This window comes from Leuresthes tenuis, unplaced genomic scaffold (genome assembly GCF_036924035.1).
Source record: "Leuresthes tenuis unplaced genomic scaffold, fLeuTen1.0.hap1 SCAF_21, whole genome shotgun sequence".
NCBI classification, from domain to species: domain Eukaryota; kingdom Metazoa; phylum Chordata; class Actinopteri; order Atheriniformes; family Atherinopsidae; genus Leuresthes; species Leuresthes tenuis.
Window position 1 is genome coordinate 29,152,210 of NW_027325375.1, and position 21,166 is coordinate 29,173,375.

Here is a 21,166-nt window from a genome sequence, read left to right on the forward strand (position 1 = left end):
TGTCCCACCTCAATGGGGATGATGCATCTCATCAAAGCTAATGAAATTAGCTCAGGGAAGGCACTACAACCATTTCCTTTGGTTGATTGTATGTAGAAAACTCCTAACGATCTCTCAGTGGACAGAGGGTATGAAAATCGCTCTTTCCTACTCCACAAAAATTGGTTTTGATTGTTCTTCTACAGTTTTATATTTGAATAAAATAGAAAGTAACTGTATGTTTACTTTGTGCAGATCAAGCTCTTTAAACTCCTTATTTGTTTCTCCATCTGTCCACTACACCGTATAATCAGAATCGGACAAAACTTGACTGAATTATGCATTAAATTCAGATCAAACAGGTCACCCACAATGTCTCGGATACAATGTAATTATGACAAAGAGACTTTCAATAGCGAGTTGACCTGCCGAATGATCCCTCAGCCAACGGTCACTGACAATGACGTCCCACACAAAGTGCAAACATGCAGGACAAACGGTGGCTCGCTGCTGCACACAGGCCACGCGAGCAGCCCCCACCCAATATGTCACACGCTGGCTGATGAACAGCAGGCTCGGGCTCCTGATGGAGGAGCCTATTGGGCCTCAAGAACCGTGTGTACTCACCACTTTCTGCTTGGACACACACAAACAATTGGACACATCTGAAGAGCTTGGGGCCCAAACCCTGAGGAAGGGCAGATGGTGCCCGGGATTCAGGACCGCGCCCACATTAACATGAGAAAAGAGGGGAAACGGAGGCGGGGGAACAGGTACCCTCACTCCTATTTTCCCCCTTCTGTAGAGATTAGCGAGAGGGGGTGACTTATTTACCCAGCAGAGTCTGCGGCAGTGATTTGGAACCCAATTAGGAGCATGCTGTCAACTCGGCAGCGAAAACCATCAAATGTGAGGATCCTGCCTTTGAAGAATTCATAGCTGCCTAAAGAAAAAACCCATATTAGCATTTCTCATAGCCCCCAAAAATGCCAGAAGCAAATTTATATCTTTAATATAGTATTACTGGCAATGATGAAATACCTAAAGCTTTCTACAAACAATATGTCAGAGTTTTATTGGTTTGATTTTAGTGGGATTTTTGTGTAAATAACAGTAATTATGGAAGCATGGCAGGCAGAATATGGTTGTTTTATTAAAATATACCAGTAAAAAGGTTAAATATTGGCACATATATTTTCAAATCTCAGATGTAATGGGTATACCTGCTGGGTCACGTTGCTAGGAGAAATCTGCAGGTGGCCATGGCAACCGGGATTACAGTGACTGAAAGCTGGAGTTGAGGCTGCTAGGTCACTTATCAATTATTATAGAGTAATTGAGATAATTGTGTTTAAAAAGCAGCGGCTTTATAATTATCTTAAAGCTGTGTATACATTTTGTGCCGTTAGCAGTCGCTCAGATGAACTGAAGAAGGCTGGAAAGTCAAAAATGTACATGTGGTATCTACAACAAGCACATACAAGTCTTTCCACTAGAGGGATGTTTCACCTACAAACAGAAACCCTCTTGTTGCCACAGCTGTATGCTGCAGTGCAGGAGCCTCTCTCTGGGTGGAATGAGGCCACTTTGTTGTTCTGACTCATTAATCATACATATTATGGTAGTATCAGCCAAAATGGCCACATAATTACCCCTAAAAAGAAAGTAATTCATCTATTTTATTCTACAATAAACCCACTTAATAACAAAATGTAAACAGTAAAACTGTAGGATTTAATCTGACTTGCAACCACACATGATTTAGAAGAAGGAAGTAGTGACAAAGAGGAAGTAAGAAAGAAAATACTGATAAGGTTCCGTACATCTCAGTGTGGAGCACAGCGGGTTGTAAAGGTGGACTGAGTCTCCCCCTCGTGGCTGTTTAGGCTGTGGGGCCATTAAAGTTCAGAGTACTGCAGCGCCACCTTCAGCTCAGTACACCTAATAACCCGTCATTCAGGGACGCCCAACCTCACCTAACCTTAGTTTAAGGGAACCTCAGAGATTTAGAGGGATAATGCTGGGATGCTCTCACATTTCCTTTGTCCACTCTGCTAAAAAGCATCAATTCTGATGGAGAGAGGGAAGAGATGGGGAAGAGATGGGGAGAAAGAAGATGGACCTGACAGGGAGAAAACAAATTCTGGCCAAGTCTTTTCAAATTAAAAAGAATATAAATTATGTTATAAATGTAAAATTTCACACGTCCTTAGAAGCTCTGTTAATAAACAAAATGGCTCAAAACTGATCTACTTAAATTAAATGAAAAAGTAGTTGATTCATCCCAAAGGGACCTGATATAATCACAATGTGATGCACATTACAGACTTTAGAACACCAGTGGTGTTGTGCATGAATGTGTTATGACTCACAATGTCTTTTTAAACACGTCTATGCTGGTTTGAAAGCTTTACTGCTGCAGTGATTTCTTCTCACACTGCCAGAGTGAGCCCGAGTAATGCCTGGAATAAGACCCCAAATCCAGTCAAGTTGAAGAGGAGACGTCAAGGGTGCAGGGTACGAGCAAAGTGGACACCAAGGAGGAGGAAGTTTGAGTCTTTACTTCCCTGAAACATCACGGGGATCACAGAGCGCTGACAGATGGAAAAAGATAAGCTGTGAGGACGTTTGATGTGAATCTTTCAGTCATGGCCAAAGGAACATATGGAGAGTTGAGCTGTGTTACCGCCCAACGACAACAACAAGCTGATGCATTCAGAGCGATTTTACCACAACTCTCTCTGCTGCACTCAAACTTTCCCATAGTTCAATTAGTTTTTTCACTCGTATATACACTAAACTCTCCAGTTTGACTCGTGTAACATCTCCTGTTCAAGGTGGGATTCATTCCACATGTTCTTCTGACAACGATTATTCCTTTTGGGGACGTTTACAGTAGTTTCTGATTTATAAACGACATAAAAAGACATTTAAAACCCGACTTTGTCCAATATTCTGACTTCTGTTCAGGGAATCTATACAAAACGTGCACTCGTATAGAAATAAAACACCTAATTAGCATATTTGAACATTTACATTTCATAAAACAAGACAATACATTGTGTAAATCGAATCAACCTGTGAAGTTTTTATGTCGTATCTGTTGATTAAAATATGTTTTCTCCATTCACCTTCAGTGCCTCGCCTTTATCATTATTATATACCATTATATATTATATACCAGATCTTCTACAATGTCCATGTGGAACCTAACTCTCACATTTCTGCCACCCTCACACTTTGATTTCACACCAACAGAATGCCAATGAAGATATAATTCAGATTACAAAGAAACAGGCTTTAAGCCATGTAAATGTTGCAAATTTAATGACTAAATATCTTCCAAACCCAGTCTGCGGATGTGTTGCTGTGAAGAAAAAGAGAATCCACTTTGCTACATCTGCAAAAAGTCTAAAATTAGTCTTACTATAAACACGTGTCAGAGGAGCCAAGTTACAGGCTTATCTGGCAGACTGTAAGGGTCCTGTATCAGCTGGAAGATGCATTTATGCGAAGGATTTTAATCCGTAATTATAGGGCTGCTGGTTAGCACCGCCGCCTCACAGCAGAGGGTTCCAGGTTTGATTCCCAGCTGTTGCCTTTCTGTGCCACACACGGCTTCCTCCCACCGTGCAAAGATGTGCATGTTAGGTTAACTTAAGTTAACTACTTCTAAAATGTCCTTAAGTGCGTCTCGTTTGTCTCTGTGTGGCGACCTGTCCAGGGTGCACGCCGCCTCTCGCCCAATGACAGCTGGGATAGGCTCCACCCCCACCCCCAACCCAGAACTGGAATAAGTGGGTATAGAAAATGAATGAATGAATATCAAGGCCCAATGACGGCAACATGAATTATATATCTGAACTCTTAGATACAGTCATAGATGAAATATGTTCCAGATGAAGCCTGAAGTTACTCTAAAGAGGAAACCACCTGTGCATAATGCAAAAAAATATATATAATATACCAGGTCAGTTATCTATGGTGGGAAATGATCTAATATGACACATATATATGAGGGATGAAGGTAAAAACACCTTAATTATTAGCAGTTTATTTAAAAGTGACATGGCATAAATAAAGGGTTCACAGTGAAATAGATGTTGATGCTCTACTGGAAAAAAAGGGTTCAAGTGTTCTCCTCGCCAAGACCAACAAAGACCGCCTCAAAGAGTGTGTAATGGTGTCGTTGATCGGGAACCCAGATTAATTTCTAAGTAACAAAAGGCCAATTCAAGAAGAGCATTGCTGCCCCAGAGATATGTTGATGAAGCTCACATGGATAAGCAAGGGGGCAGTTGGAAAAATGTCAAATGTGTTGTTTGGAAAAGGGGAAACACCGCAATCTTTGAAATAAAGTGATCCTGTGAGCAATGTTTTTGCTGACTGGGGCGCAGGCTGGTCTGTCATTTGTGGTAGAACAATGAATTCGAACATAATAAAGGGAATTTAAAGGAAAATATGAGGACTGGTGTCTGTGAAAGTATCAAAAGAAAGAAAGATATGTCACAAAGCAAGATAATGGCAAGTTGTTTCACCAAAGAACGAACATTAATCCCATGGAAACGTTGTGGAAGGACCTGACTTTAGGAGTTCATGAGAGAAAACTCACAAACAACCCACATGTGAGGGTATTCTCCACAGAACAACGGGGTAAATGTCCCCTAAGTTGATTAATGACCGCTGGAATAGGCTCCAACCCCCCGCGAGCCTACAGTTGGATTAAGCGGGTATAGAAAATGGATGGATGATTAATAGGGCTAATCCTCAATTGTAGGAAACATTTAGTTAAAGAAAGCTAAGGCTCACAAACTTTTAACACTTAAAAATGTATAATATTAGACCACTTTCATGGATAAACAGGCTTATAAAACCAGGACATATTTTTCTCTTTACATAAATTGGTTTTCTTATTAGGCTTTTATACAACCTGGAGATGTTTTAAGGTTATATCCGGATATCTAAAGCAACTGCATTAAGACTTCATGGAAACATTAATAAGTGGGTAATTAGCTGAGTTTGAGTGATTTATCCATTATATTAATAACAATAATTTGTCTATGCTGTGCCCTCACTTAGCATCTGACCAAATAATGACTAATAATAATGAACTTGATAACTGTCATGTGGGAGAACGAGTCTGGACTTCTCACCACCTTGCGGGCTGGAGTCTCAGATCTCCGCCCCAGTCACACTGAGCTACAGCTCGGAGCCCGGATGCGCCGCCATGCCGACTCTTCCAGCGAATGGAATAATTTATTCACCAACCTGTCTGACACTGGCCGACTAGAGTTGACTGAAGAAGTCGACGAGGCACTCTGGGGGACAGAGGACCCTTTACCGCGCGCAGACCTGCACGGAATATCCGCGCCGTGCGTGTGCGCGCGTTTCTTTGCACTGTTGTGTTGATGTGGAGACACTTGTGTGCTAGCTAAGCTAACGTTAGCTCGAGCGGAGGGAGTTCGGGGTAGCGACAGTCCGGCCGGAGGCGGGGAGAACTGAACTGCGAGGTGAGACTGTTATTTTGATGGTTGCACTGCTGACTGCACGCGGGTAGGTGGCCATCTGGGAGATAGTAACACTTCCAGAAGCGTGACTCACGGTTTTAGTGGGAATCGGGCGGCGGGATATCGCTGTGGCTATTTGGCTTTTTATCTAATGCCGCTGTTTGGCCCGACTGCTGCCGAACGTTGACTCGACGTTTCGGTGCTCTGGCCCGCGGTATGGAAGCTAGCAGCTAGCTTGCTAACAAGGCAACTGTCCAACACAGAGACTCTCAAACTTTTCAGGTCAGTAACCCCTGAGTAAGCACTCTTCAGATGTCAGGTTACCGAGCTGCTTCTGGTTTTAGTCCTACATATATTGCCTCTAACGGGGGTTATTTTGCTGTACATGTGATACTGTGTGAGGAAAAGACAGCTGGGAGTAAATGGTTGTTTTATGCAGTTAATCCAACTATGAAGATTATTGTTGTTGTTTGTGAGCCTTGGAGTGAAGGTGTCTGGACTCCCCAGAGTCCTGGAGAACCCAGTCTTAATTCTGGCCAACTTTTGACTACTTATTGACCTAAGACCTGAGTGTGCACCGTTGCCAATGTTGAATCAGATTACATTGAAACGCAGCCAGTAGCTGAGAACAAATTACATTTAAACCATTGTAATCAATAATGTAATCCATTATTTCACACAAACATGTAATGTAGTTTTAATACTTCTAAATTCTGTTTTAATGACCTGAGAGTACTGCTTTTAACAAAATATGTTAAAGGTTTTAAGCTCACAAATAGTATTTTTAAACAACTGAATTATTCTTTTATATCATTGTAATCCTAATTTCAAGTATCCTGAAAGGACTTTGTTTGAATAACTTTGTTAATTATATTTTAATTTATCATCAGAGGTCAGAGGGTCATTTCTTTCTCATTTAACAACGGTTTTCTTTTACTTTCAGACCCATACAAAACTTCAATGTCTTTATCTGCTCTGGAAACAAAAGATGTCTGTTGATGAGGAAACTGCAAAAACTGGCAGTCCGCAGGCCAGCTCGACGTCACCCCTGCAGCTCTCAGATTGCACTGGAGGCTACAGCAGTGTGTCTGTGATGATGGAGGGTGAGGCAGCCACCCCGGACTGTGCGGCTGCTTGTCCGGTCCTCGACTCTGCAGCCTCACCGAAACACACCAGCACGGACGGTGCCGGTCAGAGAGCCAGAGGGAACGAAAACAACATCAGTCGAAGGAACAGCTTCCAGCAATCCAAACCACAACAACAACAACAACAACAAACCAAACTAACAAAACGGCGCTACACAGCAAATTCTAGTTTCAAACATCCGTCAACTGGCAAAAGAAGACGAAGGGCCAACTCTGAAAGTGACTCCGTCCTGCCGACCAACTTCCTCTTGGGTGGCAATATTTTTGACCCGCTGAATCTTAACAGCCTGCTGGACGAGGAGGTGAACAAGGCACTGAATGCAGAGACGCCAAAATCCTCCCCGCTGCCAGCAAAGAGTCGAGACCCTGTTGAGATTCTCATCCCCAGGGACATCACGGATCCACTGAACCTGAACAGCGGGATAGCAGACGGCAGCTTTTTGGTGTCTCCCTTCAAAAGTGGTGGGAGGAAAAGACACCGCAACAGACATCATGGAGGAGGAGGGGCAGGAGGAGCAGGAGGAGGAGGTGGGAGCGGCATTTCAGCCACACAGACAAACCTCTCAGAATCAGGTAAAAGTGAGGTCAAAACTATCAGCTCCACGCAGCTTCCAGGGCTGCTGGGTTCGTGTTCTGCACTAGATTCCTCCAAAGAGTCCGACTGTCTGTCAAGCGTCCCGGGAGATTCGCATGAGCACACCGCTGACAGCTCAGCCAGCTGTAAGGAGGAGATGACTTCTGTATCTGTGGAGGACACCAGCTCTTCCCTGTCAGGGGGACCGCAGCACACAGGCAGACGCAAGCGGAGGCGCAACTCCGGCAGGATGGAGCCCCCCGTCGTTCACTCCACGCCCATTAATAAGTCCGCATCTGGGGACAGGAGCTGTGGCACAGGGGGCCAGAGAAGTTACTTTCACACACCAAGAAGCGGTTCCAAAACTGGCCCCGGATTTCGCCAGAACCAGCACCCCCACAGTCAGCCAAATAAGCACCAGAAGAAGTTCCAGTATGGGAACTACAACAAGTATTACGGCTACCGCAACCCCGGTTGTAGCGAAGACCCCCGTATACGAGTGCTGCACCGAGGGTGGTTTGAAGGTAAAGATGTTCTGGACTTGGGCTGCAACTCGGGTCACCTGACGCTCTATATCGCCAAAATGTTCAGACCTGCACGCATATTGGGCCTTGATATAGACAGTGGTCTGGTACATGCAGCTCGGAAGAACATCAGGCATTATCTGTCTGAGCTGCAGACCCAAGAGGCCAGGCATGCGATGCAGGCCAAGAAGTCTTCTAAACAGGAGGAGAAGAGTGGGACTGAGAGTCAGGAAGCCACGGAAAAGAAGCACAATGAAGCCGGGAGCAGGGGTGAAAATGGGAACGCGGGGAAAGGACAAAGTGGCCCTGCAGAGGCTGTAAATGACAATGACTCCTGTCACACAGAGGAGAAGGGAGCCCAGAGGCAGGGCAGCAAAACAGAGCCAGGAGATTGTGATGCACCCCCTGCTGATCGCTCTGTAAGCAGCTCGTTTCCGGTCTCCCTGCGAATCTCCAGGGGACCCATCGCTGCACCCCCGCTGACAGAATCCTCCACCGCCCAGCCTGGAGAGTTCCCTTCCAACGTGTCCTTCATCAAGGTAAGATGTGCCTAACATCGTATTTATGGAGAACAGATGCTGCTAATGCCTGTAAGATCTCCATTTTACTCGATAAACAGTTTGAAGCATCGTTTTTAAGAATATGCGGCATATTCTGAGATGATTGACTTTATATGAGACTTATTATTTGTGCGCCCATGAACTCTCTTGGACCTAATGCTGATCTTTTTGCACATAAATAGGTCGGATACTGTGGAAGCACACAGAAAGCGGGGGTGCATCATATCTAAACTAAAGCCTGCAGGAGGAAGTCAACTCTGTAATGGCTGTTATGAATTGCTCACGACTATAATAGCATTCATAGACTCTTAACTTCTTCAGTGTAGATGTTTCCTCCTTTATGTTAATATGGTAGGGATTATATATCACTAATTTATAAAGAAACCTCTTGGTGATAAAGACTAAAACTAAAACTAAATCATTTTCTGATTTAGTTAATTGACAAAAAGGCTGAAAAACTTGAACCCAGGGTCAGGTTCGGCATTTTGGGACATTTGATCCTTCTGCACGACCACTTTGATTACAATAAGTTTCTTTCCTGATGGGATTGGAGATTGGACCCCACCAGGATGACAAAGTCCACATCCTCGGAGCACGAGGGGTCCCTGAACGGTCTGAGAATTAGAATAACGCGAATCAGGCAGCAGATGTCAGCACAAATTAACATCTGTGGGAGATTTTCAGCCAATATCATTAAAAACACCAACACGGGGGGTATCTTTTGAATGAATATGATGTTTTATCCCTCAGGTAGAGTTCCACAGACTTGTATGCTAGTTTCCAGCCAAGGTGGGAGCTCATGCTGTGAGTTAGTGGATTCGTCGCCTCCTCATTGAACACTTTGAGTTCCTGCTTTAGGACACACCGTCTTACTAAGAAAGTTTCTGTTGCTTTTTCCTCTTAAGAACGTGTGACTTGAAGCAATTCTTCTGGCCAACACATGACAAAACTTCTCTTGATAATGAATAGGTTAGAAATAACCCCTCAGTTGAAGTATTTTGTCATATTTTCACTGCTTTTCAGATCATCTTCAGTCTTTGTGTCTTGCAGCTACATGAATTGGTTGGATGCACGCAGTATAGTGCTTCTGAATGAAATCAATCGCTCCCTCCTCCGTTTGGCTATTAGACGTAATGGCTGCATAGCACAGAGCTCGTTCTGTAAATCACTGAAATGCCTGAGACCTGGATTTGAGGGTAAAATGGCTGGATGTGTACTGTTTGTTCCACAAACTAATCCACGGCGACTGCAAACAAGATGCAGAAGCCCTCAGTCTGTGTGTATACATCATAGCAGAGAGTCTGGCTGGTAATAGTAGATTCCACGCTGTTTAGGTGGTTATTAGGATGAAGGCTTCCTCGTATCATTAAGCAGATTCATGCTGGCTCTGCTCAGACCTGGTTTGAAGCACCTGTGAGTGTGGCACCAAAGCCCCGAACCTGTCCTGGGATTCGCCTTTTAGCATTTTTATAGCTCCGATATTAAAAGCTTCTACTCTTCAAAATCTGTGTTTAGATTTAACACGGAAGAACCAGAAGGTGGCTGTGTTCCCGCTGATTGGGTGCATGCAGCCAGTGGATCGTTTACAGGCAGCGAAGTTGCTTTAATGATGTGTGTCAGGCTTTTTTTTTTTGTTTCAGACGCTGAATAAAAATGGAAATAGCAGCGTTTAAAAGCTTCTGTGTTCAGTGAGCTGAGCTTTGCTAATCAGTTTGTTTTATGCTCCTTTGATTTTATGTACATATATTTATTTGCTGACATGTTCAGATGAAACTGAAATGTCCTGGTGTCTGAATATTGATGCCTGCACTCGTTTGGGATGAAAATACGTCCGGGGCGAGCAGATCTAAATATGTTGGTTCACACCAGGTGTAAAAACGTGTGAGATCAGCACAAAAAGGATATCAGCAGATATTTCTGTAACCACAACCACATGAAGTAGCTGCATTTCCCTTTATTCAGGCTGAGATGCATTTATTCCAGGATTATTTACCATTAGTTCTTGTTCTGCACCAGGCAGGATATGAGAGAAGTGAGGAAGTATCCAGTAAATGATTTGTTATCTGACGGCACACCTTATCTAAGAAGGACACACACACTGAAGCTTTAACGGGCCATCAGCTGTTCGCTGGGACAAATTGAACATTTAAAGATGAGCAGGACTTTCCCTTCTATTGTTACACCCAGAAGGCATTTATTCCGGAGAGCTGAGAGAACGAGAACACATCCTGGTGGGAACATCTGCGTTCAGACTGCTAAACAAATGCATTTTAGACCCTCCTTAGAAAGTGGCCCGAGGGATCGAATGTGAATGCGTCCTCAGTCCATCACACCTGTGGTGCTGTCCATGTAATTACCGTATATTTAAGACTATAAGACGCTCCTTTTTTCCCAGGCTTTGAGCACCGCGGCTTATAATACGGTGCAGCTAATATGTTTTTCTTTTTCTTTTTGTCTTTTCATGCCGCCAAAAACATTTTGCCTGTAACATTCCACCAATAAAATAGTTCACAGCGATCCAATGAAATTGTACGATAAATCAAACAGACTTACACTGTTAAAGTACTGTAATTCGGTCATTTGTACTCGTCCTCAACATGGAAAACAAACGAAGTAATGCACATGATGCAGGTTTTAAATTGAATCAATGACTTTTCCTGGTAGGCTACGGTCTTAAAAAAAAAAAAAGCATTTAAGCCACGTATTTGTGCGTTAACGATAGGTATTTAAGTTAAAACCATCGTGTTACAGGCACTGTTCGGGAAAAAAGCATTTTCAGTTTGTATTTCTTTATGTTACCCTACGCATTTAATTAAAATTTAAAAATCCTCGCGTGTAACATCTTTCTGTGTCAATATCTCATATTACAATGTGGACACCTGCGGTTTATAGTCCGGTGCGACCTGTACAAGCACAAAATGGATTTTCTTTTTAACATTACGAGGGTGTGGCTTATGTTACTGTAGGTCACCCAGGACACTGATTAATACCCGGTGTGAACGGGGCCTTAGGCCACGTCTTAATGAGCATATAGATTAATGCCAGTTGTGCACCGACCTACTTAAAGCTGTGCATTTGTGATTGGATCCCCGACACTGAGGATTATACCAGGTTTCTTGTTCCCGTTCTGATTATCCAGTTTGCCCAACTTTGTTCCCACTAAAGTTTCCTTTCTGTCCCTCCTCCTCACCCTTTTCCACACTTTCAGCAACGGGTTTTAAATACATTTTTGCTCACGTTGGGCGGCTTAATATTTCCACGTTTGAGTGTTTTCAGTCGGCTGATTTGAATCTTTTATTTTATTTTAAATCCGATAAGTCCCTTTAAAACGATGAACTAATTATTACAACAGATTATTTTTCTGATGCTGCACACAGGATTAATATAGTATTTAAAAGTAAAATGTTCTTATAGAGCAGCAGTAAAACTAGTTGTTACATAAAATAATTAGTTTCTGCATAATTATTGGATGCATTTAAGTGTTTTTCGGGTGTCTGTGAAACATTGAATGCTGCATTCATAGGTTCACATGTGCATTTCTCCTCTCTGCTGTGCAATAAACTCCAGAGTAACACTTAGTGAGTCAAAGCATCTTTATTAAGCCTTTTCTTGCCTGCAGCCCTGCTGTGCTAATGTTCCTTTAAAAGGCTTTGCCTTGTTCCAGCTGGACCACTGAACTGCACTAAAAAAAAGTTTGTATTACTCTCTCCTTCAGGCCAATTATATACTGGACAACGATAATCTTCTTTTGACCCAGAGGCCAGAGTATGACGTGATACTGTGCCTCAGCGTCACCAAATGGGTTCACCTGAACTGGGGAGACGGTGGTCTCAAGCGGCTCTTCAAGCGAGTTTACAGACACCTCCGTCCCGGGGGCAGGTTCATCTTGGAGCCGCAGCCCTGGGACTCTTATGTGAGGAGGAAGAAGCTGACGGTAAGAAGCCGAGATGAGCGCCGCGATGAGGCTCGGTTGTTTGGCTGAAGTATAACTAATATTTTCCATCTTTCTTACCTTAACAGGATAACATTAACAGGAATTTTCACAGCATCCGGCTCAAACCCGACCAGTTTTCGTCATATCTTACCAGTGAGGTGGGCTTCACCAGCTTTGAGCACCTCGAGGCCCCCAAGTGTTCAGTAAGAGGTAAAAAAGTGCAGCCGAGTTACTCCAGTTCTTCTCAAATGTCACCTGAAAGACGTTAACTTTATTTTCCATGGTCACAGGTTTTCAGAGGCCAATCTACGTTTATCACAAATGACCTCTTCTGCCTTGGACAGCGCTGAATGTGAGTAGCCTAATCTACCACCGTTCATTCAGGCCAGCAGCCTGCACTGGACTGCGAGGACTCATCCTCAACAGTTAGCGCTTGATGCTGAAGCTGGAACTCTACAGAAAAGAAAAAATGGGACCAAAAGTGGATTCAATAAAGTAAAGATGAGCTCCAACATGACTACAGATACTTTAAAAAGTATGACGTGAAGCTGGAGTTTGGCAGGATGAGCTCATCTGATTATTTCCTTGAACTATCCGAGTGTTAATGACGCCCCAGAATAACACAATGACTTCTGTTTCAATATCTTTGGCCATCCATCACTGCCTTCATAACATTGTCGTGTGCAGCCACATCACTATACATAATACATATTAGGCTTGGGCGAATGAGCAGACTGATTCAGAGGGTGTTAACGAGCCGGAGATGGTTATATTCATCAAGTTTGTGTTGCATCTACAGCATCTACAGAACTGCTGCGTGGCCGTTATACAGGGAGCCTGCTGAAATGTCACAATAAAGTGCTGGTTAAGTGTTTTACTCTGTGTCAGACGGTGCATAGAAATCCCACCTTGCTGGTTAGACTTTTGCACCATGTTTTAAGCCTTAAAACCCTGTAAGCGAGCGTAAAAATGCACATATTCTGGTGGTTTTAACATGGTTAAGGGCAGTTGGTGCAGGACTGAAGGCTGGTGAATGCGTCCCATCTTCCAACCCTGTTTTTGGCAGAATCTGAATGAATCTGTCAAAATACGCGACTCTGCATTTTGAAATTGGCGTAATGAGAAACTCAAAGAGGAATAAAAATAACTCTGAATCTAAACCAGCAGTTGACCCTGATGTTGAAACATTAGACCCCGAGACGCTTCCCGACCTTCGCAGCTGGTGGAGACCTCAGAGCTGTAAGGTTAAGTGGAGAAATCGATTCTCTCTACAAGCAGCCATTTAGGAAACACACGAAGTGTTCTTTGACATTTTGTTTTTGCGCTGCTTTGGACTAAACCTCCGCCTGCAGCTGTCCGGACAGTGAAGCCATAGTCGTGTCTTCTGTGTGGCTCGACGTCTCTCCTGAGGCGGGCACAAAGGGAAGCAGCTCGTAGGAAGTTTGATCGTTTTCTTTGGGTCGGGGATGAATTCCAACAGCTCCGGTGTCTCTTTTTGGAGCTGGATGTAACTCCTGCGAGGCCGAACAGCAACGGATAGTTTGTTTTTAAAAAAACATCCATGCGATCTTCTTTTTAACCAGATTTAGATACGTTTATGCTGTTTGTACTGAAGCGCTGCCAAAATGTTCCGAGTCTTCTCTCCATTCGACTGCCACCCTGAGGTGGCTCCCTGAGGTCCAGCGGTCGGTTTCTGTGACCACGCTCGGCTCGTCTCCAGCCTTTTGCTCTAAGTGGCTCGTTGCGGCTCATTGATTTTTGCCATTCGTGGGTAGGAAACGGTGGCTGGTGTTTCTATTTCGTTACCTGATCAATGTAAATAAGTTTGCAAATTTTATTTTGATATTGTTGAGTTCATAAACTGCTTTTTGTAATTTTGGTGTTTTTCTTCAGATGTTTGCTGCCAATCGTTCACTTTTACTTTTGTCCTAAAACAAATTGATAATCCAGCTTTGTAACAACAAATGAATGTGTACATTGTTCTCTGTTCTGTCCTGGCAGGCACATGGATGTTAGATTAGGGCTTTATTTTGTTTTTTATTTTTGATAAAGCGTCTGAATGGAGTGCTGGTGTCTGTGCGATCTCATTTCCCTTCGTTTGACATATTTTTCATCTCTTCAGCCTCTTTTCTCTCGCTGTTTCTTTGAGGTGGAACAGGACGAAGCTACATGTTGGCCCATCAGATCACACTTTATGCTAAGCTAAGACAATCGGACTCTCGGGCTTAGATCAACCCACTGCTGTAACTTCAAGGACATTTTTTGATTTTTGCATCCTAAACAGATGTTGTCTCTCTTGCATTTCGTGTAATCAACTTGTTTAAAGTTAGTTTGTGCTTTGCCACTGATGTTAAAGATTGCACCTTAACGTCTAAGCGGTGGTATCTAGATAGATTTTAGCCCAGTACGCTTGACTTATAAGTCCAGCCATCCGAGCAAAAGCATGAGAAATCACGTTGTCATATACAGTGCTTTATAAACAATTTCTACTCCCCTCAAAGTTTTACACAAGTTGTGCTAAGCTGGTGTAATTTGTATTAAACTGAATTATGCACAATTATTTTACAGTGTAAGACGAACGAAAGCCCTCATTTTGGCAGGTTTTAATGCCAGTGGGAGGTGAAACTGCTAATGCTCCAAGCTCATATTCAGGTTGTAGTCGTGCAAAGTGTGAGTCTATGCAATTTTTACTTAATGCCGCCCTGTTGGCTGGAGTCGGATCGAAGGTGAGACATCGTGTGCGTTTGCTGCAGAGCGAACAGCTTAATGCACCAAGATAACTTACAGTAAAAGTCCTGTCCCTGTTCATTTTGGCCCGTTACAGGGAGAGGAAATCTGGTCACCTGGCTGAGATAAACAGGTGTTTATCTTCAAATTATGCAGATAGTTGATTAATCCTGCTTAAAACAGCAGAAGTTTGGCGCACAATTCCACAGATTTAAGTGTTCTGTGTTGACTTATGACTAAAAACCTGGAGCTACAACCTGATTATGAATGTTGAGCTGCATTAGATGAGGTAATGGTTTGGTAGAGATGCAATAAAACTCTGAGGCCGCTTATTCCGAACTGAAAGCAGATAAAATACCTGAAAAAGATTTGATTCTGTCGGGCACAACAAATGCATAAACTCAGGGGGCGCGTGGTTTTAAAAGGCACTGAATATCACCTTTTCATTTTGAATTTGCACTGATATGAAACATGGAAATTTGACTTGTTTTTTTTATTCTTTTTTAATATTTTTTCGGGTTTTTTGATGATTTACATGTACCTTAAATTTCCTAGAATGGATTTTCTTTAAAGAAGAGGGAAAAACGAGTTTGGTACATTTGCCCCTATCAGGGAAACTTTTCATTTTGATGCCTCTGAACAACAAGATATATCTGAATGTTTCTGTGTTTGACCTTTTAATTGATTAAACTGATTCTGGATTTTTGGTGGCTCAGTATTTGCTCTCACAGCACCTTTACAGAGTTCATTTTGAGATGGCATCCGTATTATGTGCTCATTGAGGAAAAAACAGTCATGACCCTTTAATGGTCAACGCGATCGTAAAAGACACACCTGCAGTCCAAAGATTACAGAGAGCATATTTAACAGCTGTTTACCCTTCTTATATTCCACTGCCGACAGGCTGCAAGTTTACCCATAAACTAAGATGTTTCATTATTTCATATACATCCACTTTTGTATTTCAGGCCTGCAAAGCATCTTTTAAAAAAGCTTTTAGCACTTTTTAATGTTGCTGCTTCTTGATGTTCTGAGTTGTGACATGTTGCAGGAGATTATTTGGCCCATTCTTCCTGGATAAAGGTCATAATTTATTGTCATGGCACAGAGGGGTCTCCACACATTCCTTATTGCATAGAAGTCAAACTCAGACCCGCAGTTTAAGTATATTCAGCCTGTGAGATTACACCAAAGGAGACAGCATGCACCGCTAATACTACAAATCCCAGAATGCTCTGCTGGTGCAATGTTTAAGCAAAGCTGAAGTTATATTGTTATATCTGGAGAGAAAGGAAAAGTTGTAGATATTTTTTCTTTGAACATCAAGGCTGGCCCGCGGCTTAGTTTTGCCCCTCCGTGTGTTTGAGTTTGACCCCCCTGCCTTATTGGGAACAGGTAAGGACTGCAGAGGCCTGTCCAGGACACACATCTTCTTCCAGATGCACTCAGAATCTAGCCATGACTGCCTTGTTGTGCCTTTATAGACTAATAAATGTCACCGTGAAGGTCGCAAATGTTGCTTTTCCACCATGACAGAGGTGTGAAGTCTGTATGGAGAGAAGTTCCCCGGGACAGAGTTGGACTAATTCTGTGCACAGCAAAGTTTTATTTTGTGACTGTAACTCTGTAACTGGGTGCTTCTGAAGGTTTCTCACAGTAGCTCTGCCCCATGTGGTTTCACCAGTTGTTGCTGAATGATGGTTCCTGCTGAAGGAACCAGATCACAGGAGTCCATCTTACATCATGTCCTTGGTCTTTAATAACTCAGATTCCTTAAATCGTTCAGTATTATACACCTAGGGAAGAGAAATATGCAAATCCCTTCCAGTCTTCCTTTGAGGAATACAGTTTTTAACATTTCAGTCTTTTGGCATTTCTTGACTTGCTGGGTTTCTTCAGTTCGTTTTGCTCTTTGAAACTCAGCCTTCTGCAGATCCTGCTTTTAATGATCAACCAATCATGATCATGTGTGGGTTAATGCGGGTTAATACTGTCTGCAGTTAGATTTAAGTCTAAGAATCACTCTGTTTTTCCCCCATACTGCCGCAGCTTCCTTTATTTAACCCAGGACGCCACATTTCAGGCAGAAGACACTTCACAGCATTACTTAACAAGGATTTAAATAATCTGGCCTTTCAAAGCAGAGCACAGCCAAACAATATAAACAATTAAATTTAGATAGGTTTAGTGATAAATAAGTGGAGAATAGGTTCATTTACCACAATGGGATGATAGATCTACTCACACAACCGTGCAGCCGCCTAATAGTCAGACCTTTATGGATAAATTAAAAGAGCTTCAATGCAGAAATAACTCATCAGCTGGTTAATACCATGGCTGGGGTGAGGCTTGTTGGCAGAACAATGCTGTGGAATATTTACACGTCGGGGCCTTGGAGACTGAGCCAGGCTTACAAATAGATCTTATTTAAGAAATATCTCATCCAGCCGACCCTCAGCAGAGGAAAGATTAGATCACATCTCAGAGGAAGCTTTATAGAGCTGCACAAAGCATGTTAAAGTCCTGTTCTCATCAGTCCATAATTCATCAAACCTTCCAAAGATGAAGAAAACCAAAGACTTGTTTCTGCTGTTTCATGCAGAGCAGCAACAGGAAGCTGCTGCATTAAGTGCTCTGATAAACACTGGTTCTGAGAGCATCCAAGGCCCTTCAGGAAAGGCTTTGTTTGGGGGAAAGAAGAAGCCTCACCTCATCCTGTGTGTGAAGCACGATGGAGGGAGCTTCTGTGCTGCTTCAGCATCCAAACACCTCACAGTTACCGAGGGAAACACTTCAGTCCAGATCACACCCAGAGATTGTTTATTAGACTCCGGGTGATGCTACGAGACCCAAAAAACAGTACTGCGTATCAACAATGCAGTGGTTAAAAAGTCAAATGAGGTCAACTTAATAAAGATGCCGTGAAATGACCGAGAAGTTCCAGAAATATTGATTAACTGAAACATTTTTTAAGTGTCCACTTTCTCCGTCTTTTCTGTCTTCACCACATAACCCGGAAAGACCAGACGTGAACGTGTTGTTGGTTTCACCACATGGTGCATTTAATCTGTTTCCTGAATAACAGAATGATCTTAAGAGAGACTGTATTTGTGGGTGATTAGCATCAAAATGTCTCTGATTTAGAAAACACACACAGCAATGCGGCGCGTCCATTTTGTGAAAACCTTCCGTTTTAAGCTGTTGCTTTGTGAAGACAGGCGGGTAAACAGGTTTTGGGGGGTGTACCTCTTTGTAGTTTGGTCACGCTGCGCTGCCTGACGAGTACAAAGATTTGACCCGGAGGACAATGCAGAGCACAATGCAGCGGGCCTTGTTTACAAATAGCACCCATGCCTGTGATGCCTATATCTAATCAATGGGGACTTTTGGATTCTTGCCCAGTAATATCCAGTTGAATAATAAAATGAAGTCCTGCACAGTTTAGAACGGCACGCCTTTTACTGGGTGGCGTCACATTGGCTGTGCTTCCCTGAATTGGATTTGGTTATAAAACTGAAATTCATCAGCAAAGACATTTCACTTTGCAATCAGATGCTTGCAGACAACAATGAATTTGCTTGGCAGCCGTGGCCGGTGTTTTGTGACGTTGTCCGTCTGTTCCAGACAGTGTTGTCCTGACAGACAGAGTGACAACATAAACACAGACAAGAGACATAACACTTCATTCACAAAAGCTCGGCTCCATCGCAGCTATTTGGGTCAGTCACTTGACCATTATTGTCTCTTTTCAGTAGAGCGCTGAGCAAAAGCATGCCAGACCTAACTCAGACTGCTTTTCATGCTGTTAAATCCCAGAAGTCAAGCCAAGTGGGGTGGAGAATGCTTTATGGATGTTTTATTTTTAGATGTTAAAGCTTAATTTTGCAGTATATTTGATAGAATTAAAGCTGAGGAGGATCCTGGCTAAACAGCAACACAACCAACATCAGAAGGTTTGTTTGAATGTGTTTATTTGCATCTCTTCATTTCAGAGACTAAAGCTAGTAACAGTGTGAGGTACAGGATTAGTTTCACCATGACTGGAGCTACGTCCGTCAGGAAGGTGCAGATGAGTCTGTCCACTTCAAACACACTTCATGTTAGATCGAACACGTTTGGAGAGTAAGAGGAAAGAGTCAGGCGGTCATCTGATCATCGCCATGGCTCCCAGCACCCCAGCTGCCCGCCCTGACTGTCACACCTTATGCTTGGACACCATGCAGGCGTCATTTAATGACTGGCAGGGTGTTAAGATCTCATAGCACAACACCTGAAAGGAAGCACAGCCCAACTTAAGTTTCTAACGGCTTCTTTAGTAATAAAAGTGCAAACACCACAAAGTTCTGAGCCGGTCCACAAAGGGATCTTGGCAGGTCTACCTGTATCTTCGAGGACAACCGTGATGACCGATGGTATATTCCTGGGCATAGCAGAACCGTCTGCAGAGTCCTCTATACCCACAGGTCCAGTACTGCATCTCTGGATCCTTTTCTGTGGAAAGAACAAAACCTCAAACACCCCAGTAGTCCAGGTGTATAACAAATGCTTTACTACAATGTCCATCAACTTTACTGTAAAGAAAAAGTTAACCCAGACTGAAGAAAACTGGCACAATGTGTATATAATTACTGTCCCCCACAGAGCCAAACAAACAGATCCTCTATGGTGACAGTGCAGTCTGCTACATTATTGGTTTGTGTGAGTTGAAATGGGTGTTTCCATTGCTTACCCTCCCCAGCTGCGAGCATCAGGAGAAGCACAAGGAGAACCAAGCTGAGTCCCTTCATGTTTGAGTACAAATAAGCTTTCAGACACTGCTGCTGACGGGCTGATGCTGCATTTATACAGCATTTCAAGCATGGGGGAGGAGTCCGTCGTGCTCTGTCCAAATCACAATAACAGAGTATCGCTGAACGATGGGAGTCTGAGGGCTCGAGGTCAGGTCAGGACTGTCAGCTCACTTAACTTAGTCAACACCTCTATAGATTTGGAGATTGATTTGTAACATTTTACAGCAGAACTGTTCTGTCATCTGTATTCAGTAAGCAAAACAATGATTTATTATTCAGCCTGTTGGTGATTTAATGATAGGAATCCTTTGTACATTTAACCATTTGAGAAATGTGAAAGAAAAAGGGACGGTTGTCTTGTATTGTACTCACATATGCCCCTGTGACAGGACAGAGAAGTAAACTCTGACCACAAAGGACTTCTTAAAAATAAGTCCAGCAAAAGTTGCAATTACAGTTGAAGTTCTGTTTGTCTAGACACAATAAGCAGCACAATTCTGTCTGTTCTGCTGTGTTTTCAGGCCAGCCCTCTGTTCATCCAGTCCTCTGCCCTCATCTGTATATGGCAGTAGTTCATGTGTTATTGCTGATGCTGTGAAACTACAATCACATCGCACAAAACACACAGACCCGTGACGCAGGGAAGGATTGTTAACAAAACAATAAAAAGCCATGAACACATGGAGATATTCTTGTACAGCATGCCCCCTAGTGCTTCCATAAAGATGTTTGTGTAATTGATTATTCTCTTTTCACGTGCTTATGTAGTAGTATATAACTTTTGGAGCCTGTCTGCCATCAGTCTGGGTTTTTTTTTCCAATTATAACATAAATGTTATAATATAAATGTTTCTGAGGACGGCTGAGGATAAGAAATCAGGCAGAGTCGCAGTGGTCTGCATCATTCTGAGGCCAGCTTTAAAAGCACCTTTGCTTCCACCTCAAATTCAATGAGCTTGTGTTACCTTTTCTTCAGAAAAGTTGAACGGATGACCTCGTGTCATACTGTAGACAGGATTATATGATGGAAATAATAACTATCTTGGCAGCTTTTATCACATATGAGACTAACAAGTGCAGGAATTTATATCCACAAAAATTAGGCCCCGTGAATCTGTTATATTTCCATGCTTTGGATAACTTTGTCTGTCACTTTACTCTCAGCTTTATATGACAAAGGGGTTTATTTGCCCACAGACATGCTGCTCTGTAAAAAAAACAAAAGAAAAATACTAAATTCACAGTTTAAACATTTTTTTAAAGAAACATTTGTAAAGTCTTCAAGTGGTAATATTGTCTGACTTTTTTCATTCATGGGAATCACTACAGGTGAATGTTTTCTCATATAGACAATGAATTATATCGCATTGATATTGTCCCAGCTGACAAACAACATTAAGACATGTACTACAATTTGCATCACAAG

At 42.8% G+C, this 21,166-nt stretch overlaps 2 protein-coding genes across 4 annotated transcripts; one reads left to right on the forward strand and one right to left on the reverse strand.

Moving 5' to 3' along the window:
- Nucleotides 1-5,172: 5,172 nt before the first annotated feature.
- Nucleotides 5,173-15,656, forward strand: mepcea (methylphosphate capping enzyme a). 3 transcript variants are annotated; one of them, XM_072374826.1, is made up of 5 exons: nt 5,173-5,489; nt 6,430-8,268; nt 12,005-12,223; nt 12,310-12,433; nt 12,514-15,656. In XM_072374826.1, exons 2-5 carry the CDS (start codon nt 6,475-6,477, stop codon nt 12,546-12,548), a joined length of 2,172 nt encoding a protein of 723 aa, XP_072230927.1. In that variant the 5' UTR covers nt 5,173-5,489; nt 6,430-6,474; the 3' UTR covers nt 12,549-15,656. The 3 variants fall into 3 exon arrangements, with proteins under 3 accessions (XP_072230927.1, XP_072230928.1, XP_072230929.1); XM_072374827.1 differs by having other exon boundaries at nt 5,488-5,532; XM_072374828.1 differs by lacking the exon at nt 5,173-5,489 and adding an exon at nt 5,573-5,768.
- A 3,265-nt stretch (nt 15,657-18,921) lies between these two features.
- defbl2 (defensin, beta-like 2) lies at nt 18,922-19,781 on the reverse strand. Its single transcript, XM_072374866.1, has 3 exons — nt 19,680-19,781; nt 19,330-19,441; nt 18,922-19,220 (listed from the first exon to the last, which is right to left on the reverse strand). Exons 1-3 carry the CDS (start codon nt 19,735-19,737, stop codon nt 19,199-19,201), a joined length of 192 nt encoding a protein of 63 aa, XP_072230967.1. The 5' UTR covers nt 19,738-19,781; the 3' UTR covers nt 18,922-19,198.
- Nucleotides 19,782-21,166: the final 1,385 nt, after the last annotated feature.